The sequence below is a fragment of the Rosa rugosa genome, chromosome 5 (genome assembly GCF_958449725.1).
Source record: "Rosa rugosa chromosome 5, drRosRugo1.1, whole genome shotgun sequence".
Classification (NCBI taxonomy): Eukaryota; Viridiplantae; Streptophyta; class Magnoliopsida; order Rosales; family Rosaceae; genus Rosa; species Rosa rugosa.
The window spans coordinates 12,192,643-12,208,544 of NC_084824.1; the positions used below are offsets into that span (position 1 = coordinate 12,192,643).

At 43.4% G+C, this 15,902-nt stretch overlaps 1 protein-coding gene across 1 annotated transcript; it reads right to left on the minus strand.

The window, feature by feature from the left end:
* Window positions 1-13,236: 13,236 nt before the first annotated feature.
* On the minus strand, window positions 13,237-14,255 carry LOC133710328 (uncharacterized protein At4g14100-like). The gene is made up of 2 exons (XM_062136371.1): window positions 13,671-14,255; window positions 13,237-13,539 (listed from the first exon to the last, which is right to left on the minus strand). The coding sequence occupies exons 1-2, from the start codon at window positions 14,149-14,151 to the stop codon at window positions 13,361-13,363; spliced, it is 660 nt and encodes a 219-aa protein (XP_061992355.1). The 5' UTR covers window positions 14,152-14,255; the 3' UTR covers window positions 13,237-13,360.
* Window positions 14,256-15,902: the final 1,647 nt, after the last annotated feature.

The following is a 15,902-nucleotide window of genomic DNA, read 5'->3' on the forward strand; positions in this document are numbered from 1 at the left end:
GGTAGACTTCATACCACAATTGCTTCGAACATGCGTAACTATGGATCGAAGCCATATACATTCACGAACTGCTTCGTGAAGAGCAATAATCTCTGCATGATTCGAAGAGGTAGCGACTAAGGTCTGCTTTGTAGACCTCCAAGATATCGCGGTCTTTCCCATGGTGAATATATAGCCAGTTTGGGAGCGACCTTTGTGTGGGTCAGAGAGATACCCAGCATCAGCAAAACCTTCCAAAACACTTATATCGTTTTGGGATGGGGAGAGGGAACGAAATCCACCATGTGTGGTGTCCCTGGCACTTGATGGGTCCGAATCCATATTCTCTCTGTAGGGATAGAACAAGCCCATATCGATCGTCCCACTTAGGTATCGAAAGATATCTTTAACACCAGTCCAATGGCGTCGTGTTGGCGCAGAGCTATATCTAGCTAGCAAGTTCACAACGAGTGAGATATCCGGTCTTGTGCATTGTGCTAAGTACAATAATGCGCCTATTGCACTTAGGTAGGGCACCTCTGCCTCTAGCACTTCTTCATCGTCATCTTTTGGACGAAATGGATCCTTCTTTGGATCAAGACTACGGACGACCATTGGGGTGCTTGAAGGCTTAATCTTGTCAGTGTTGAACCGCCTAAGCATCTTTTGGGTATAAGCTGATTGATGAATCAGAATACCATCTCTACGGTGCTCAAGTTCTAAACCGAGGCAAAACCGTGTTTTCCCAAGATCTTTCATCTCAAACTCGGATTTCAAGTGTTCAGCGGTTTCCCTTAACTCTTTAAGGGTGCCAATTATGTTCATGTCATCGACATAAACCGCTACTATTGCAAATCCGGAACTTGTCATTTTTATGAACACAATGGGCATAGTTCATTGTTGACATATCCCTTACCAATCAAGTAGTCACTTAGACGGTTATACCACATTCGTCCAGATTGTTTCAATCCATATAGTGAGCGTTTCAACCTTATAGCAAACGCGCTCCGTGGTTTAGAGCCACTTGATTTGGGTAACTAAATTCCTTCTGGAATCTTCATGTATATCTTTGTATCTAGATCCCCATATAGATACGCAGTAACCACATCCATAAGCTGCATGTTCAGTTTTTCAGAAACTACCAAACTGACAAGGTAGCGGAACGTTATGAGGTCCATTACGGGAGAATAGGTCTCCTCGTAGTCGATTCCAGGGCGTTGTGAGAAGCCTTGCGCCACAAGGCGAGCTTTGTACCTTACAATCTCGTTTTTCTCATTACGCTTTCTAACGAATACCCATTTGTGACTAACTGGTTTGGTGTTGGGCGGTATTGGTACAACTTTGCCAAATACCTTTCTTTTCGCTAGAGAATCAAGTTCTGCCTGGATCGCATCTTTCCATTTTGGCCAGTCAGCTCTACGTTGGCATTCATCAACGGAGCGTGGTTCGATGTCATCGGTCTCAATAATCTCACGCGCCATTGAATACGCGAATACATCATCAATGATGATGGAGTTTCTTTCCCACGTCCCATGTACACTAGTGTAATTTACAGAGATCTTTACGTTCTCAGGGATAGGTTCTGACATTGAGGCGTCCCTCAATGATGTCTCTTGGACATAACCATAATCCGGAACATTCTCATGGGATGGAATTTGGGTATCGATGATCAAATGATTTGTTTGTGCCTCATTCGCTCTCTTTCTAGGGCGAGTATCATTCGAACCAATTGGTCTACCGCGCTTCCTTGCGGGACCTGCGGCCATAGACACCACATCATTGCCATGATGGGCAATGGCGCCATCTCCTGGTATCACAGGAGTGGCGTGATGTCCAGTATTCGGGACATCGATCCTTGCAGGCACGTTTGCAGCAGGTATGTGTGATCTCATCGCTTTGGCAACATCAGAAAACGCATCAGGCAGAGTGTCTCCTATGTTCTAGAGCTCGATTATTCGTCGCACTTCAAGTTCGGATTATGCGGTACGGGGATCGAGATGAGACATAGTGGGGACAGACCACGACAATTCCTGTCGTTCCTGTTGAACATCTGTGTTCTTTTCTCCCCCTAACGACGGGAAGACTGTCTCATCAAAGTGACAATCCGAAAATCTAGCGGTAAAAAGATCGCCTGTCAAGGGTTCAAGATAGCGGACGATGGTTGGAGATTCATAGCCAACGTAAATGCCCATTCGTCGTTGTGGACCCATCTTAGTACGCTGTGGCGGCGTAATAGGCACATAAATGGCGCACCCAAAAATGCGTAAGTGCGAGATATCAGGCTCGTACCCAGTCACTAGCTGTAACGCAGAGTAAGATTGGGTTGCAGTGGGTCGTAGACGAATTAGCGTCGCTGCATGCAATATTGCATATCCCCAAGCAGAAACAGGGAGATTGGTGCGCATAACCAATGTCCGTGCTATCATCTGTAGTCGTTTGATAGCGGCTTCTGCGAGACCATTTTGGGTATGAACATGGGGAACTGGATGCTCTACATCAATCCCCAGTGACATGCAATAGTCATCGAACGTTTTCGATGTAAACTCCCCAGCATTATCAAGTCGAATTGACTTAATTGGATGGTCAGGGTAGTGAGCCCGTATTTAAAAGGTCCGCATAAGCAGCATTTCGAGTGGACAACAGCGCGACATGTGACCAGTGTGTCGACGCATCAACCAATACCATAAAGTATTTAAAAGGTCCGCATGATGGTTGAATTGGTCCACAGATATCCCCTTGGATTCTCTGTAAGAACGGAATGAGTATTTTAGGATCCTTTGCGTAGGACGGTCTCGATCCTAATTTCCCAAATGAACAGGCTTTGCAAAATGAGCGAGGGGCCTTAGAATCAACCAATGAGGATTTTGGTTGGGCCTGAGCGTCTGTAGCGCTATTAGAAGCAAAGTGTGTGACTACATCTCCCATCATGGCGTTGGAGCCATGGGAATTGGTGATTATGGCGTCATGGCCATTGGGAGGAACAACCATGGTGTCATGCTCATGGTTGGTGCCTTTGGTGGCGTCATCACATGGGACTTGGGCGGCCCTATGGCGCCCCAAGACGGCTGCAGCGCCAGATGCTGCAATTGTTGCGGTCTTGCTAAGTCCAGGAATCAATTTTCGATTCTTGCTTCTTCTCACTCTGAAAAATGGATGTCCGTGTGAAGTCTTTAGTATACGGAGCATCATATCACGACCAGGATGTCCTAGTCGGTCATGCCAAAGCCAATATGTGTCTGAATCCAAGAGATCTTCTCTTATGACATTATTGGATTCACTAGGTCGAATTGTAGTGACATAAAGTACACTAGACTGACACATAAGCTTCTCTAAGATGTGCTTTCGGCCGCAATCATTAGAGGTAATGCAAAGGAACTCTTTTCCGTTCTCATTATGCGTTTCCGCATGGAATCCGTTGGCTCTTATATCTTTGAAGCTCAATAAGGTTCGGTTTGCCTTAGGAGCGTAGAGAGCTTTAGTGACTTTAATCAAGGTGCCATTTGGCAATAGGAATTGAGCCATTCCATGTCCTTGAACTAAACCTGATGGCCCAGCCATCGTAGTCACAGAGGAATATGTAGGCAACATCTCTAAGAATAATTGCCTATGTCGTAGAATGGTGTGCGTAGTCGCACTATCCGCAAGACATTGAAGTTCATCCATTCCTAAAAGAAAAGCTCATAATTAAAAAGGAGTCATAAAGAAAAGAACTCAACTTTTATTAATAAGCCAAACGGAATTACATCATTGTTTCTTTGACCAAAGAAAATCTAATCCAATAAACTAGCTAATACAAAACAATGGTAGTCGTCTAACTCCTTTCGGTAATTCCAATGCAAATGTGACCAGGTTAGTAGAGAGATGTCGGTGGAGCAAAGCTCGCTTAAGTACCACTTATCTCAAAACCTTCCTAGACATCACACTTACATTGAGTACGCCTACTTTGAAGAAAGATTAATACCATTGGCATCTACTATAAAAATAATATGGCAATTGCCTACATCTCTTGGAAAATAAAAAGACTTAATCAAAATCGCCAGTTTCTGGGTCTTGATCCTTGTAGTCTTCCACCCTTAGATCCTCTGGGTCTTGATCCTTGTAGTCTTCCACCCTTAGATCCAGATCGCCATCTTGATCTTCTTGTTCCATGTAGTTTGCCTCCTTTGCTTCACAATACATCTTGTATGCGTTTGCAACGTTCTGGGATGCAGTACACTTCTTTGCCCAATGTCCACTTGATCCACATCGAAGACAAATATCTTTATGGTCAGGCTCCCTTGATCGAGATGCTTTTGGTGCATGATTTGGATGACTATTACTCTTGGTGGCGTCACCACCATAGCCGGAGGCTCCACCTCTCTCTCTCTTCACATGTTGACCTCCACGGTTCCGTGGACGCCTCTCTTGGCGATTTCCTTCCTCTTTAGGGCAAGAATATGGACCAGAACGTCCAGAATTGTCCCTACTCTTAGGGTTTCGCTCCTTGCGTCCTCCCTTGGGGGCGCGACTATAGTTAGACTCCGGAATAGACTTAGTTCCCACGGGTCTAGCATTACAGTTCTTCACAAGAATATTGTCGTGCTTTTCAGCTACGTTCATGGCGCCAATGAGCTCATGAAACCTTGTGATACATCCTGCATTCACATCAATCCGATAATTCTTTGAAATCATCAGGGCAGAGACGGGGAAGGTAGAGAGAGTCTTCTCGATCAACATCGTATCAGTTATGGCTTGGCCACAAAACTCCATCAGAGACTTGATACGAAGGGCTTCCGAGTTATAATCAAGCACAGACTTGAAATCACAAAAGCGGAGGCTGTGCCATCGCACTTCTAAATCAGGAAGCAGGGAGTCATGAACGTTGCCAAATCGCTGCTCAAGTTCAACCCATAGCTTTCTTGGGTCCTCCTCATTGAGGTATTCACTTTGGAGCGCGTCATTCATGTGCCTTGTCATGAGAATGATAGCTTTAGCTTGTTTTGCTTCAACAGCAGTAGCTTGCTCAACGAAGAGCATGTTCTGACTAGGCTCTTGAATGGCTCCCAGAAGTCCATCAGCCTTAAGATGTTGGCGCACATCTCGGACCCACCTATGGTATCCAGCGCCAGTTGTCTCCAGTGGAACAAAGTTCAACTTGTTCAGGTTACTCATCCTGAAAAACAACACAAGATTAGGGTTAGTTTCGGAGCGAAAAAGGCTACCACGAAAAACTATTAAATTTCTGAGCATAGTCGCTTCCAAGAAATTAGGGATTTTCTGAGCGTAGTCGCTTCCAAGAAAATTCGATTCCAAGAGGAGTTTTGGATTAGATCGAAACAACGATGTATGTGGTCAATCGTTTTCTTCTCAACAAACTCTAAGTTTGGAGGACTCTACAAGCTCCAAGCTTGAAGTGAGCACGAACCCCCACAGTTCGGCTATTGGTCTCCCCTATGAAGAAGAAAGGGGGGTAGAAGAAGGGATATTGGAAGTCCCCGAGAAAAAGAAGAAGAAATTGAAAAACTTCAAAAACGGGAACTTTTAGAAAAGTTTACCTTGAAAAGATGCCGGAATTCTTGACCGGAAAAGTATGTTGAAGATGACCGGAAAAAGGTGCAGGTGTCGCCGGAAAATTGATGGCCGGCGGTGGTGGCCGAAGCTTGGCAGGGTGCTAGCGGAGGCTGTGCAGAGGCAATGCGGAGGCTGCGCAGGTGCTGTCGGCAGATGTGCAGGGGTATAGGCAGGGGCCTCGGCAGATGATGCAGGGGCTGCCCGCGGGGCTCGGCAGGTGTCGCAGGGGCTGTCGAGGGCAGGGGCGCGCGCAGGCTTGTGCGAGGGCTGTCGGTATCTGTCGACAGATGTCGACAGGGGCTATGCAGGTGTGTGCGGGGACTGTCGGCAGCAGTCGGCAGTTCTCGGCAGGGGCGTGCAGGAACCTCGGCAGGACTCGGCAGATGCTTGCAGGGGCCGGTCCGATTTTTCTGACGGCCGGTTCAGGTGTTTTCCGGCCGGTTCCGGTGGTTCCGCCGCCGGTTCTGGGTTCCTTGAGGCTAGGGCTTCAATATGTGAGGCGGTGGATGCTGGAATTTGAGGGCTACGAAATTAGGGTTTCAGGGTTAGGGCTTCATGCTGATAACGTGTTTTAGGGAATCAGAAATTGAGAGAAAATCGCTGTGTATTCTCATTGATAATAGGGGCCTCTTTATATAGAGGATTACAATACATAGAGTCTGAATTATACAAGAAAAGATAATCTCTAGATTCTTCTAATTAAACCCTATTACCACTAGGTCAAGTAACCTAGAGTTTGGGCTAAACACAAATTAGGGGTTTACTTGAACATCATCAAGATAATGAGCCATTTTATTTTTACTTTATGAATTTATATGATTTTGTTTAAATTTCTTGTCCTGAAGAATAAATTAATTTTGCGCACTTTTGGAGACTTAAATCATTCGATGGAGATAGGATTTTTGCTTAATGGCTTCTTTTTATTTTGTAATCTGGGGCATCAATTCTGAAACTATAGGGTTCTATTGGATCTCCGATCCTACTAGGTGAACATTCATAGAGCAATCCCCAAATGTGATCGGTGACGACTATGCAAATCAACCGTTAGATGTTTAGATATTTATGTGTAGATCATTTATGCAATTTTAAAATCGTTAAGGCATTCATAATCGTGATTTATTAGTTATGACCATGAACAGTTCATGTTTGACAGATTTGGTTCATCCATTGATTTGATCTACTTCGGTACCTGAACAATTAGCAATTTGGAAGAAAATTTTCAAAAGTGACATACTCATGCATACATAAACATCTAACGGTTGATTTGTCGTAATGTAATCGAAAAGTGGGCCGGGTCTCCCAAACCGTTGATTAGAAAGTCTTCAAATAGTCCTATACTATAGTGGTCCTCATTAGAAGGGCTCCCTTCCACTAAGGGATCTTTTTTTTTTAGTCTTTTATAGGGATATGGCATTAGACTAACTTTTCGATCACATTTCGGCATCTCAACATTTCAGTTTTTAGGTTCTAATGTGTAGATCATTTCTGCAAATTTTCAGCCAAATCAGTGATCGTTAAGGTATCAAATTAGATTAAATCAATGGACGAACCAAATCTGTCAAACTTAAACCGTTCATACTTATAATCTTAAATAGCCATTTTGAATGCCTTAACGATAATCAATTTGGCTGAAAAATTGCAGAAGTGATCTACACATTAAGACCTAAAAACTGAACAGTTGAGATGCCAAAATATAATTGAAAAGTTAGTCTAATGCCCTATCCCTAATAGTCAGACCTCGTGGCCGGACTTCAAATTTTTTTTTAAAAGAGTTAGAAGTTATAAATAGAAAGATTTTTATTCTTTCAAACTTCAGTTTATGCTTATTTTGATCAAAGGACAAAGATTTCTTTTGATTTTTCGTCATTAGATCTGGTCATTGAATAAGACCAAAAAAAGGATCCCTCACTAGAAGGACCATGTAGACACACACACACACACACATATATATATACATATGCCCGTTCTGGGGCGGACTGTCGCTAAAGTGTGGGCGTCGATACTTCTGCAGCAATCAGGCAGCGACGGCGGCGCGAATCGTGCCGGATAGAGGCTAGAGGCATCCCAGACCTCTTCTGGGCAGCAATCAAGGTCGAAGGTTCTGGGCAGCGACCTCACCTGCAACTTCAAGATTCTGGACAGCGACTTCACCCGACTGCAGACTGGTCCGGGATGCCCTTGGCCTCTGTCCGGCAAGAGGCGCAATGCCATCGACGCTTGAACGAATAGAAATCCTAGAAGTCCGCACTTTGGCGACAGTGCGGACGTCCTCTTCAGAACGTCTCCGTGTATGTGTGTATATATATATATTAAATAAATACATAAATCTAAAGACGTCCTCTTCAGAACGTCTTCGTGTATGTATATATATATATATATATATAATAAATACATAAATCTAAAAAAAGAAATACTAGAATTCTGAGTTTATCGTAGTAGGGTACCACAATCCATTAGAATTAGAACCCTAGGAGAGTAACCCTCTCATCTCTAGCGAAACCCTAGATCGGCCGGTGGCTGGCACTCTTTTTACCCGAGTATTATGCAGCGATTTCAAAGTTCTGGCTTGGAACTGCAGGGGCCTCAACAACACAGAAACACAGGATGTTCTTGTGAGTATTGTTTGACAATAAAACCCTAGTATTGTCTTTCTTTCAGAAACCTTGGCGTCTCCGGATTTTCTGACGTCAGTTCAACGGCAAATAGGATTTGACGGTGTCGTCTGTGTGCCCAAGGAGGATGATTGTCGTGGCCTGGCTCTCTTCTAGCGCATCGAGATCCCGGTCCGCCTTCGAACCTATTCTGCAAACCACATCAATGCTGAGGTCGGTGTTGTGGGTTCAACAGGAGTCTTTCGCTTCACTGGTATTTATGGAGTAGCTATTACAGCGAATCGAGACATCACATTGAATCTCCTCTGGTTGCTAGCTACCTAGACTCATCTGCATTGGTTAGTTGTTGGAAACTTCAATGAGATATTATGCCATGCTGACAAGTCAGGGGGTCCTCCTAGACCTTTAGCCCAAATGCACAGATTTAGACAAGCCCTTGTCAACTGTGATTTGATCGACATGGGGTTTGTGAGATCTCGATTTACGTGGTCTAATCGATTCACTAAGGAGAAGCTTGATTGGGCCTGCTAAACAGTTCAATGGAGAGACCTCTATCATTTTTCCCGAGTTATCACTCTTCCTCTTAGCCAGTCTGATCACCGCCTTATCCTGATCGAGGTTAATTCTGAACCGGCCATATCAAATCAAAACCTTAAGCAGTTTCATTTTGAGGAGATGTGGCAGGTTGACTCATGCTGAATGTGCTAATGTAGTGGAACAAGGTTGGATGCCCCCTACTATTGGCGAACCTATGCTGCAAGTTGGTAGGAAGATCAAACATACTGGACAATTATTCTTGAAATGGCATTCCGGTGTTTTCCAACAGAGACAAACCGAAATGAGACTGATTCAGAGTAAATTGAAAGCCCTGATGAAGAAGAACTTTGAACCTAGTCACTTTGATGAACAAAAGGCTCTTCAATTCGGATTGAATGAATTGCTTACTGCGAATGAAACCTATTGGAGGCAACTATCCAAAATTCAATGGCTAAAGGAAGGGGACCTTAACACTGCATTCTTTCATCGAAGGGCTTCGAATTGCAGATGCAGAAATCGAAATAAAGGTCTCACAAATGCAGCAGGGCAGTGGACGACTTCTACACCGGAAGAAGTCTCTGCAATCTTACTTCAGTACTATGACTCGATCTTTCGAGCTGATAATTCTGATCCTGTAGCACTTGATGTGGTGTTGGATTGCTTACAACCCAAGGTATCAGAGGAGATGAACTGTGAGCTTACAGCTCCGTACTCTGATGCTGAAATCAAAAAGGCTTTATTTCAAATGCATCCCTCAAAGTCGCTGGGTCTTGATGGGATGTCCCCTTGCTTCTTCCAGAAATTTTGGAATGTGGTGGAACATGATGTAGCTGTGCAGTTAGGGAAGTGTTGAGTACGGGTCATATTTCCTAGGAATCAAACTTCACACATCTTACTCTTATTCTGAAGATCAAAGAACCGAAGCTTCCCTCTGACTTGAGACCAATTGCTTTATGCAATGTTGTGTACAAGATTTCTTCCAAGGTCCTTGCTAATAGACTCAAGACAATTCTGCCTCACATTATTTTCCCATTACAAAGTGCTTTTGTTCCGGGAAGAATAATTTCGGATAACACTTTGGTAGCTACGGAGATTGCTCATTTTATGGAAAAGCTTCGTAGGCAGGCTGAGGGATTTTTTTCACTTAAACTTGACATCTCTAAAGCTTATGACCGGTTGGAATGGGCGAATGGCAATATCTGGAAGCTGTTCTTCTCAGGCTGGGTTTTTGTCGAAGCTGGGTCTCTATTAGCAACAATTAAATCTGTCAATTATTCTATTTTGATAAATGGCGCTCCTACAGGTTTTATATTGCCTACCAGGGGTATACGACAAGGAGGCCCCTTATCTCCCGATTTGTTCATATTGCGTGCAGAAGGTCTTTCAGCCTTGATTTCCTCCTCTATCCATAATAGAACTATTAGAGGCTTAACCATGGCCCCTACTGCTCCCACTATCCACCATCTACTTTTGCAGATGATAGCTTTCTCTTTGGGGAAGCCTCAGTTCGTGAATGTCAAGCCTTCAAACAAATACTCTAAGTGTATGCACGAGCTTCTAGATAACATATTAATTTGCAGAAGTCTAGTGTGGTGTTTAGCGGTAATGTCAGTTTGCAGAACAGGAACAACCTAGCAGCTATTCTTGGGGTGCAGTGTGTTAAAGAACATGATTTATATCTCAGTTTGCCTATTCATGTAGGGCACAACAAGAAAGCCATCTTTGCTTATCTGAAAGAGAAATTGTCAAAGAAGCTTATTAGTTGGCGTTCCAAGATTCTGAGTTATGGAGGTAAGGAATTGCTTATTAAGGCAGTGGCTCAAACTTTGCCCAATTATGTCATGAATTGTTATGCTTTGCCTAAGTCTATGTGTGATGAGTTACAACAGTTATGTTGTCAATTTTTTTGGGGTAGTACTGATGAGAAAAAAGAATTCATTGGAGATCAAGGGAAAGAATGTGTCTACCTAAAGATCAGGGTGGTATGGGATTCAAACACCTACATGCTCATAATCTTGCCATGCTTTCGAAACAGGGATGGAGGCTTCTTTCTAAACCTAATTCACTTGTGCCCAAAGTTTTTAAAGCAGTTTATTATCCATTTGGATCTTTTCTCGCAGCAGATATGGGTGAGCGGCCTTCCTATTCTTGGAGAAGTTTAATGGAGGCTCGACCGGTTCTACAAGCAGGGTTGTTATGGAGGATTGGTGACTGTCAGGTAGTTAACATTTGGGATGATGAGTGGATTCCAAATGTCTCCCATCATTCATTGTCTCGACCTGATGACTCTGTTTTTGAGCATGTTTCAAACTTGATTAATGGTGACTCCTTGACTTGGGACCATGCAGCTGTTCATGCTTGTTTTGAGCCTCATGTGGCAGACCAAGTGCTTTCTATTCCATTAAGTCATCATTTTGGCACTGATAGGTTGTCGTGGAAGCTTGAGAAAAGGGGTCACTTTTCTGTCAAAACGGCGTATAGGGTGGCATGTGATTTCTCTGTTGGTAACCTATTTGCTTCTACCTCTACTGGAGATCCATATGGACTTATCTAGAAAGCTTTGTGGAGAGCAAAAGTCCCTAGTAAAGTGGCTATTTTTGGGTGGAGGGCGGTGCACAATCTTCTCCCAACTCGAGATGCTCTAACCTCCAAAGGTTATTCAGGTACACTGCATTGTGTGGTCTGCTCTAGAGCTGTTGAAACCTTAGAACACCTATTGTGAATGCAGTTTTGCTAGAGAAATTTTTGGAGCTCCACCTTTTTCTATTCCTACGTCTATTCTAAGTTGGAAAGAATGGATTTTGGATCGGGCAACCTCTTTGGCCCCTGAGTCATTTGATCAACTGTTGGTTCTACTATGGAGTATCTGGAAACACAGGAATGACATATTATGGAGGGATCATTCTAGAACTAGCGCTAATTTAGTAGCCAATGCTATGGCATGTCATGAAGAGTGTCTGCAAGCAAATCAGACTGCTATTTCTTCACAGCAAGATCGATAGATACCTAGGAAGCAGTGGACTCCTCTGGATGATAATTCTTTAAAGTTGAATATGGATGGTTCTTTCCTGCTTTCGTTTCAGTATGGTGGTACAGGGGGTGTGATAAGAAACTCTTAGGGTCAGTTCATTGCTGGCTTTTCTTGTAGAATGGAGTTTGTCAGCTCCCCATTGCACATCGAACTACTAGCCTTGAAGAATGGATTGGAATTGCTCCAGGCTATGCAGATCACACGAGCTGTTGTGGAGAGCGACTGCTTACTTGCAGTGCAGACTATAAACTCAGTAGCTGTGGACCTTTCTCCTTTGAGTGCCTTGATTACAGACCTCAAGGCGCTACTAGAGGCAAGTATGGAGATTAAACTCTGTTTTGTCCCTCGACAGGCCAATACTGTAGCTCACAGATTAGCTAATGAGTCAAATGTCCACCTTGATTGGTTTGTTCATGCTCCAGATTTCATCCCGGATGCCCTCATGTACGATTCTAATCGTATCTAGTAATAAGATTCCTCATTTCCAAAAAAAAAAATCTGAGTTTATATGAATAAATAGAATGTTCTCTAGCGATTTTGTTGACGTGAGCCGATAGAATTGGGCTTATACGGGCGGTCCTTGATTCTTTTAAGCCCATAATACTACTACAAACATATTTAAGCTGTATTTTTTGTTCTTTTATCAAACTATTTATTTAAGCTGTTTATCATGGGGAAAAAAGGTCAGATCCTTAATTTCAATCCTTCTCACCCAAAAAAAAAAAAAAAAGATGCCAAGTCCTTGATCATTCTCTGCCTACCGCGATGACAGGTGGTGAGATATTAATCCTGCTACAGACAGTATTGATGAAAGATCTGCAGCATCAGCAACAACAAAGAGATGATTATCAAAGCTGATGAATATCAATATTGATGATATCACAAAGGATGTGTTTGTTTTCCTATGTAAGTGTGTGTCCAAGAGCTGGTGCACTCGGGAGTTTCTTCGGGTCAAAAGAAGATTATCTAGCAATGGTTATTTGCCCGTGGATTGTTGAAGGATATAGCATGCTCTCAGATACATGTACTAACTTTCTTTGTCAACTTTTGTTTTGAAGGTTTCTACTCTCAAACCCAATTATACTTTCGAAACAGTTATTCAATCAGTTGTTGCTTGGCCTTCATTTTTATTTCTTCCTAGACTGTATTTCTTTTTCTTTGGCGGACTGGTACAGTGGTACTCATGCACCAGTAGTGCAACTGAAGCAAGCACTTAAAGAGTTTGGACTAAGAAAAAGTGTCCTGTTTCCCGGCCCATTCAGAGATCTCTGATTACCCGAACTCACGATCTGTTTCCGAGGTATATTAGAAAAATTGAACTAACTGAATCTTCACCATGTCTGATATACTCTTTGTCACATTTTGTTTTCAAGGTTTTGTTTTTTTTTTCTTTCAAACCCAGTTATAGTTTCCCCTTGATGATTTTTTCAACAGTTTAGTCATATCTTGCTTGCCCTCTCCAAGACAACAATGTTATCAAAGCAAAGCGTCCTGAAATAGCTAGGAATACTTTTCCCGACCAGTTAACAAGTGCAATATCCACCATGATTAATATATTCTCACCTAGTTCAGGGCAATAAACTATACAATAATTTATTCTTAACAGTATCATAAGAATACATGAATAGAAAACAAACAACATAAAAAAAAATTACATCCCAATTCGAAACGGACCTCGTAGCAATCCACCCACAGAAGGACCAGTGATCGGAAACTCTGCTCCCTTGTGATCACTTTCAGCTTTCTTATCAAAACAGTAGATAGGAGCTTGCCACTTTGCATCTTCAAGCGCAGCTCCAACCTCAAATGTCATCACATGTGCCTCCCTCCCTGCACATCGAAACAACCAAATCGATTCCAAATTCTAATTCCATAAACCCGAATGCCAAAACTCGGAATTCGAATTTGGCAAAGAAGAACCGTAAAGCCATTGATCAAGTGATGAAATTACTAGCACTTACCTGTGTAAAAGGCCCAATGAACAGGCCTCCTGGTGACAACATCCTCATAATACAGAAGAAAATCGACCTTGTTCCAAACGTTGCAGAGGAACCCATCCACGTGGCGCTGACCCAGATACTCAGCTCCGTCGAGCCAATTTGGGCGGAGAATACCCACTTCAACTTGAGAGCTTCTGCAGTTTTTGGAAGAGTCTAAGCTGTAGAAGAAGGAGGTGCCGTTGTTCCATTCGAGGTCGTAGAGGACTGAACCCAGCTGGTGCTGTATGATGTTGAAGTTTCGACCGTTGGGCCAGTCATACCAGAGGTCGATAATTTCGAGGGTTCCGGTGTAGTTCATCACCAGAATTGAATGGAATTGATGGGGCCATGGGGTTGGTGTTGGGTCTTGTTCATGTGGGAGGGGTGAGGAGGAGAGAGGAGAGGTGAGGAGGATGAGGATTGTAATGAAGGAGGTGGTGATGGTTTTGGCTATGGAAGGCATTGCTGTGGTGAAGTTGGGTAGCTCGGTTGTGGCAGTGGATTGTGACAAGGTTTAACGAAGGACACTTGGATTTGATGATATCCTAGTCTGTACATGCATTGGAATTCCTTTTCTTTTCTTTTGGATAGAAAAGGAAATTATCAGTATTCTCAAAAAAAAAAAAAAAAAAAAAATCAGTGAAATTAAATAGATAAGAGTTAGGTTCATTCTTGAGGTGAAGATGGATTGGAGTGTGTCCTGAGGATTGAATAAAATATTAACTAAATCTTTAAATGAATCAAATAAAAAACGAAGAGGGTCTCCGTAAATGTCAGTTTTTTAAAGTAATCTTGTTCTACTATCAAAGTTGATTTCTCTAAATATAATGCCCACAAAAGAAGTAGATGCAAAAAACTCGTTATTATCTATAGTAAATATATATTGAGGAATGCAGCATTTTTTTTGTATCAGTATCTCTGGATCACCCTCCAAATATGTGAAGTCTTGCATTTTGATTCCATTTCTTGTCACTTTAAAAATGAACTATTGAATTTTGAAGTGAAACAAAAGTCTGATTTGTTTTGTTATTTATTTTTTAAATTTTTTCATGATCGACTACTATTAGCAACTCTTTATTTTCTCCAGCATTTGATTTTTTTTTTTGCGGGTAAAGGTCATCCATTATGCAGCTCAGCAAGCAGTACAAAAACGATCCCCCCCTATGGGGGCGACAGAAAGAACCGTTCCGTAGAAACTACTACAAAGCCACCCCTAAACAGAGCAAACAAAACTAGTAATCTCCTAGCACACCCACCTTCTAGTATTAAGCCCAAACAAAGAAAAGAAGAGCCCTGAGGAATTAAAAATAACACCCCGAAAAACGAGGCTCAACAGGGTCTCTCTTTTCTTTGCGATCTTTCCCACTCAAAGCAAGAAATAATCAGGCCAATCATCTTTCAGAACAAAAAGATGAAGGCCCAAACTGAAAATGAAAATGGGAAACAGTACAGCTGTCCAAGCCCAAAGCAAAGCTCTCTCAGCCCAATTCCAATGCCAAGCCCAGTCAACCCACCTAGGGCAAACTCGAAGTGAGAAGACAGCCCTGCCCCCACTACCGACCACCACCCGCCGGAGGACGGCGCCCGTTCTGCCACCTTCACTGGTGGGGCCCGATTCCAGGCGAACCAATTCAGACGATGAGCAAAACGCCAAAGACCCGATCTCATACCCTTCCTGCCATCGAGCTTCGTCACAATCTGCGCATACACCGATGTCAGAGCTCGCAGCCAACATCCCGGCCACCGGGTTACCACCAGCAAAAGCAGCTGCTTCTGATGAGTAGAAAGAAGTCATCCGCCCCACCAACAGAGAGTCCGAGCCCGAGGGAAACAGAGTCGGTCTCATCTCCGGCAGCCTCAGATCTCCATTAGAGATGGCAGACCCCGAGGTCAAGCAAACCAGCAGATCATCGTCATCCACCACAGCAAGGTCACCGACATCCCAACCCAAGATCGGATCACCGCTCATCCGCCACCTAGATGCCATCCCTGCAAAAGAGGCCGCATCTTTCACTTCACCAACTAGTTTGGACACGGAAACAACAGCGCCCCCACCCCATGAAATCAACACCGTCTCAGCGCCACCCAGCGCAATGAAGAAGAGAATAAGCAGACCCAAGTCTGCCATAACCGCCATTGACGAGCAACAACGAGCATACGAGAAACCGCCGCCCTTGGGAAGAGGATTCCGAAACCCTAGCAGAGCGCTAGGTC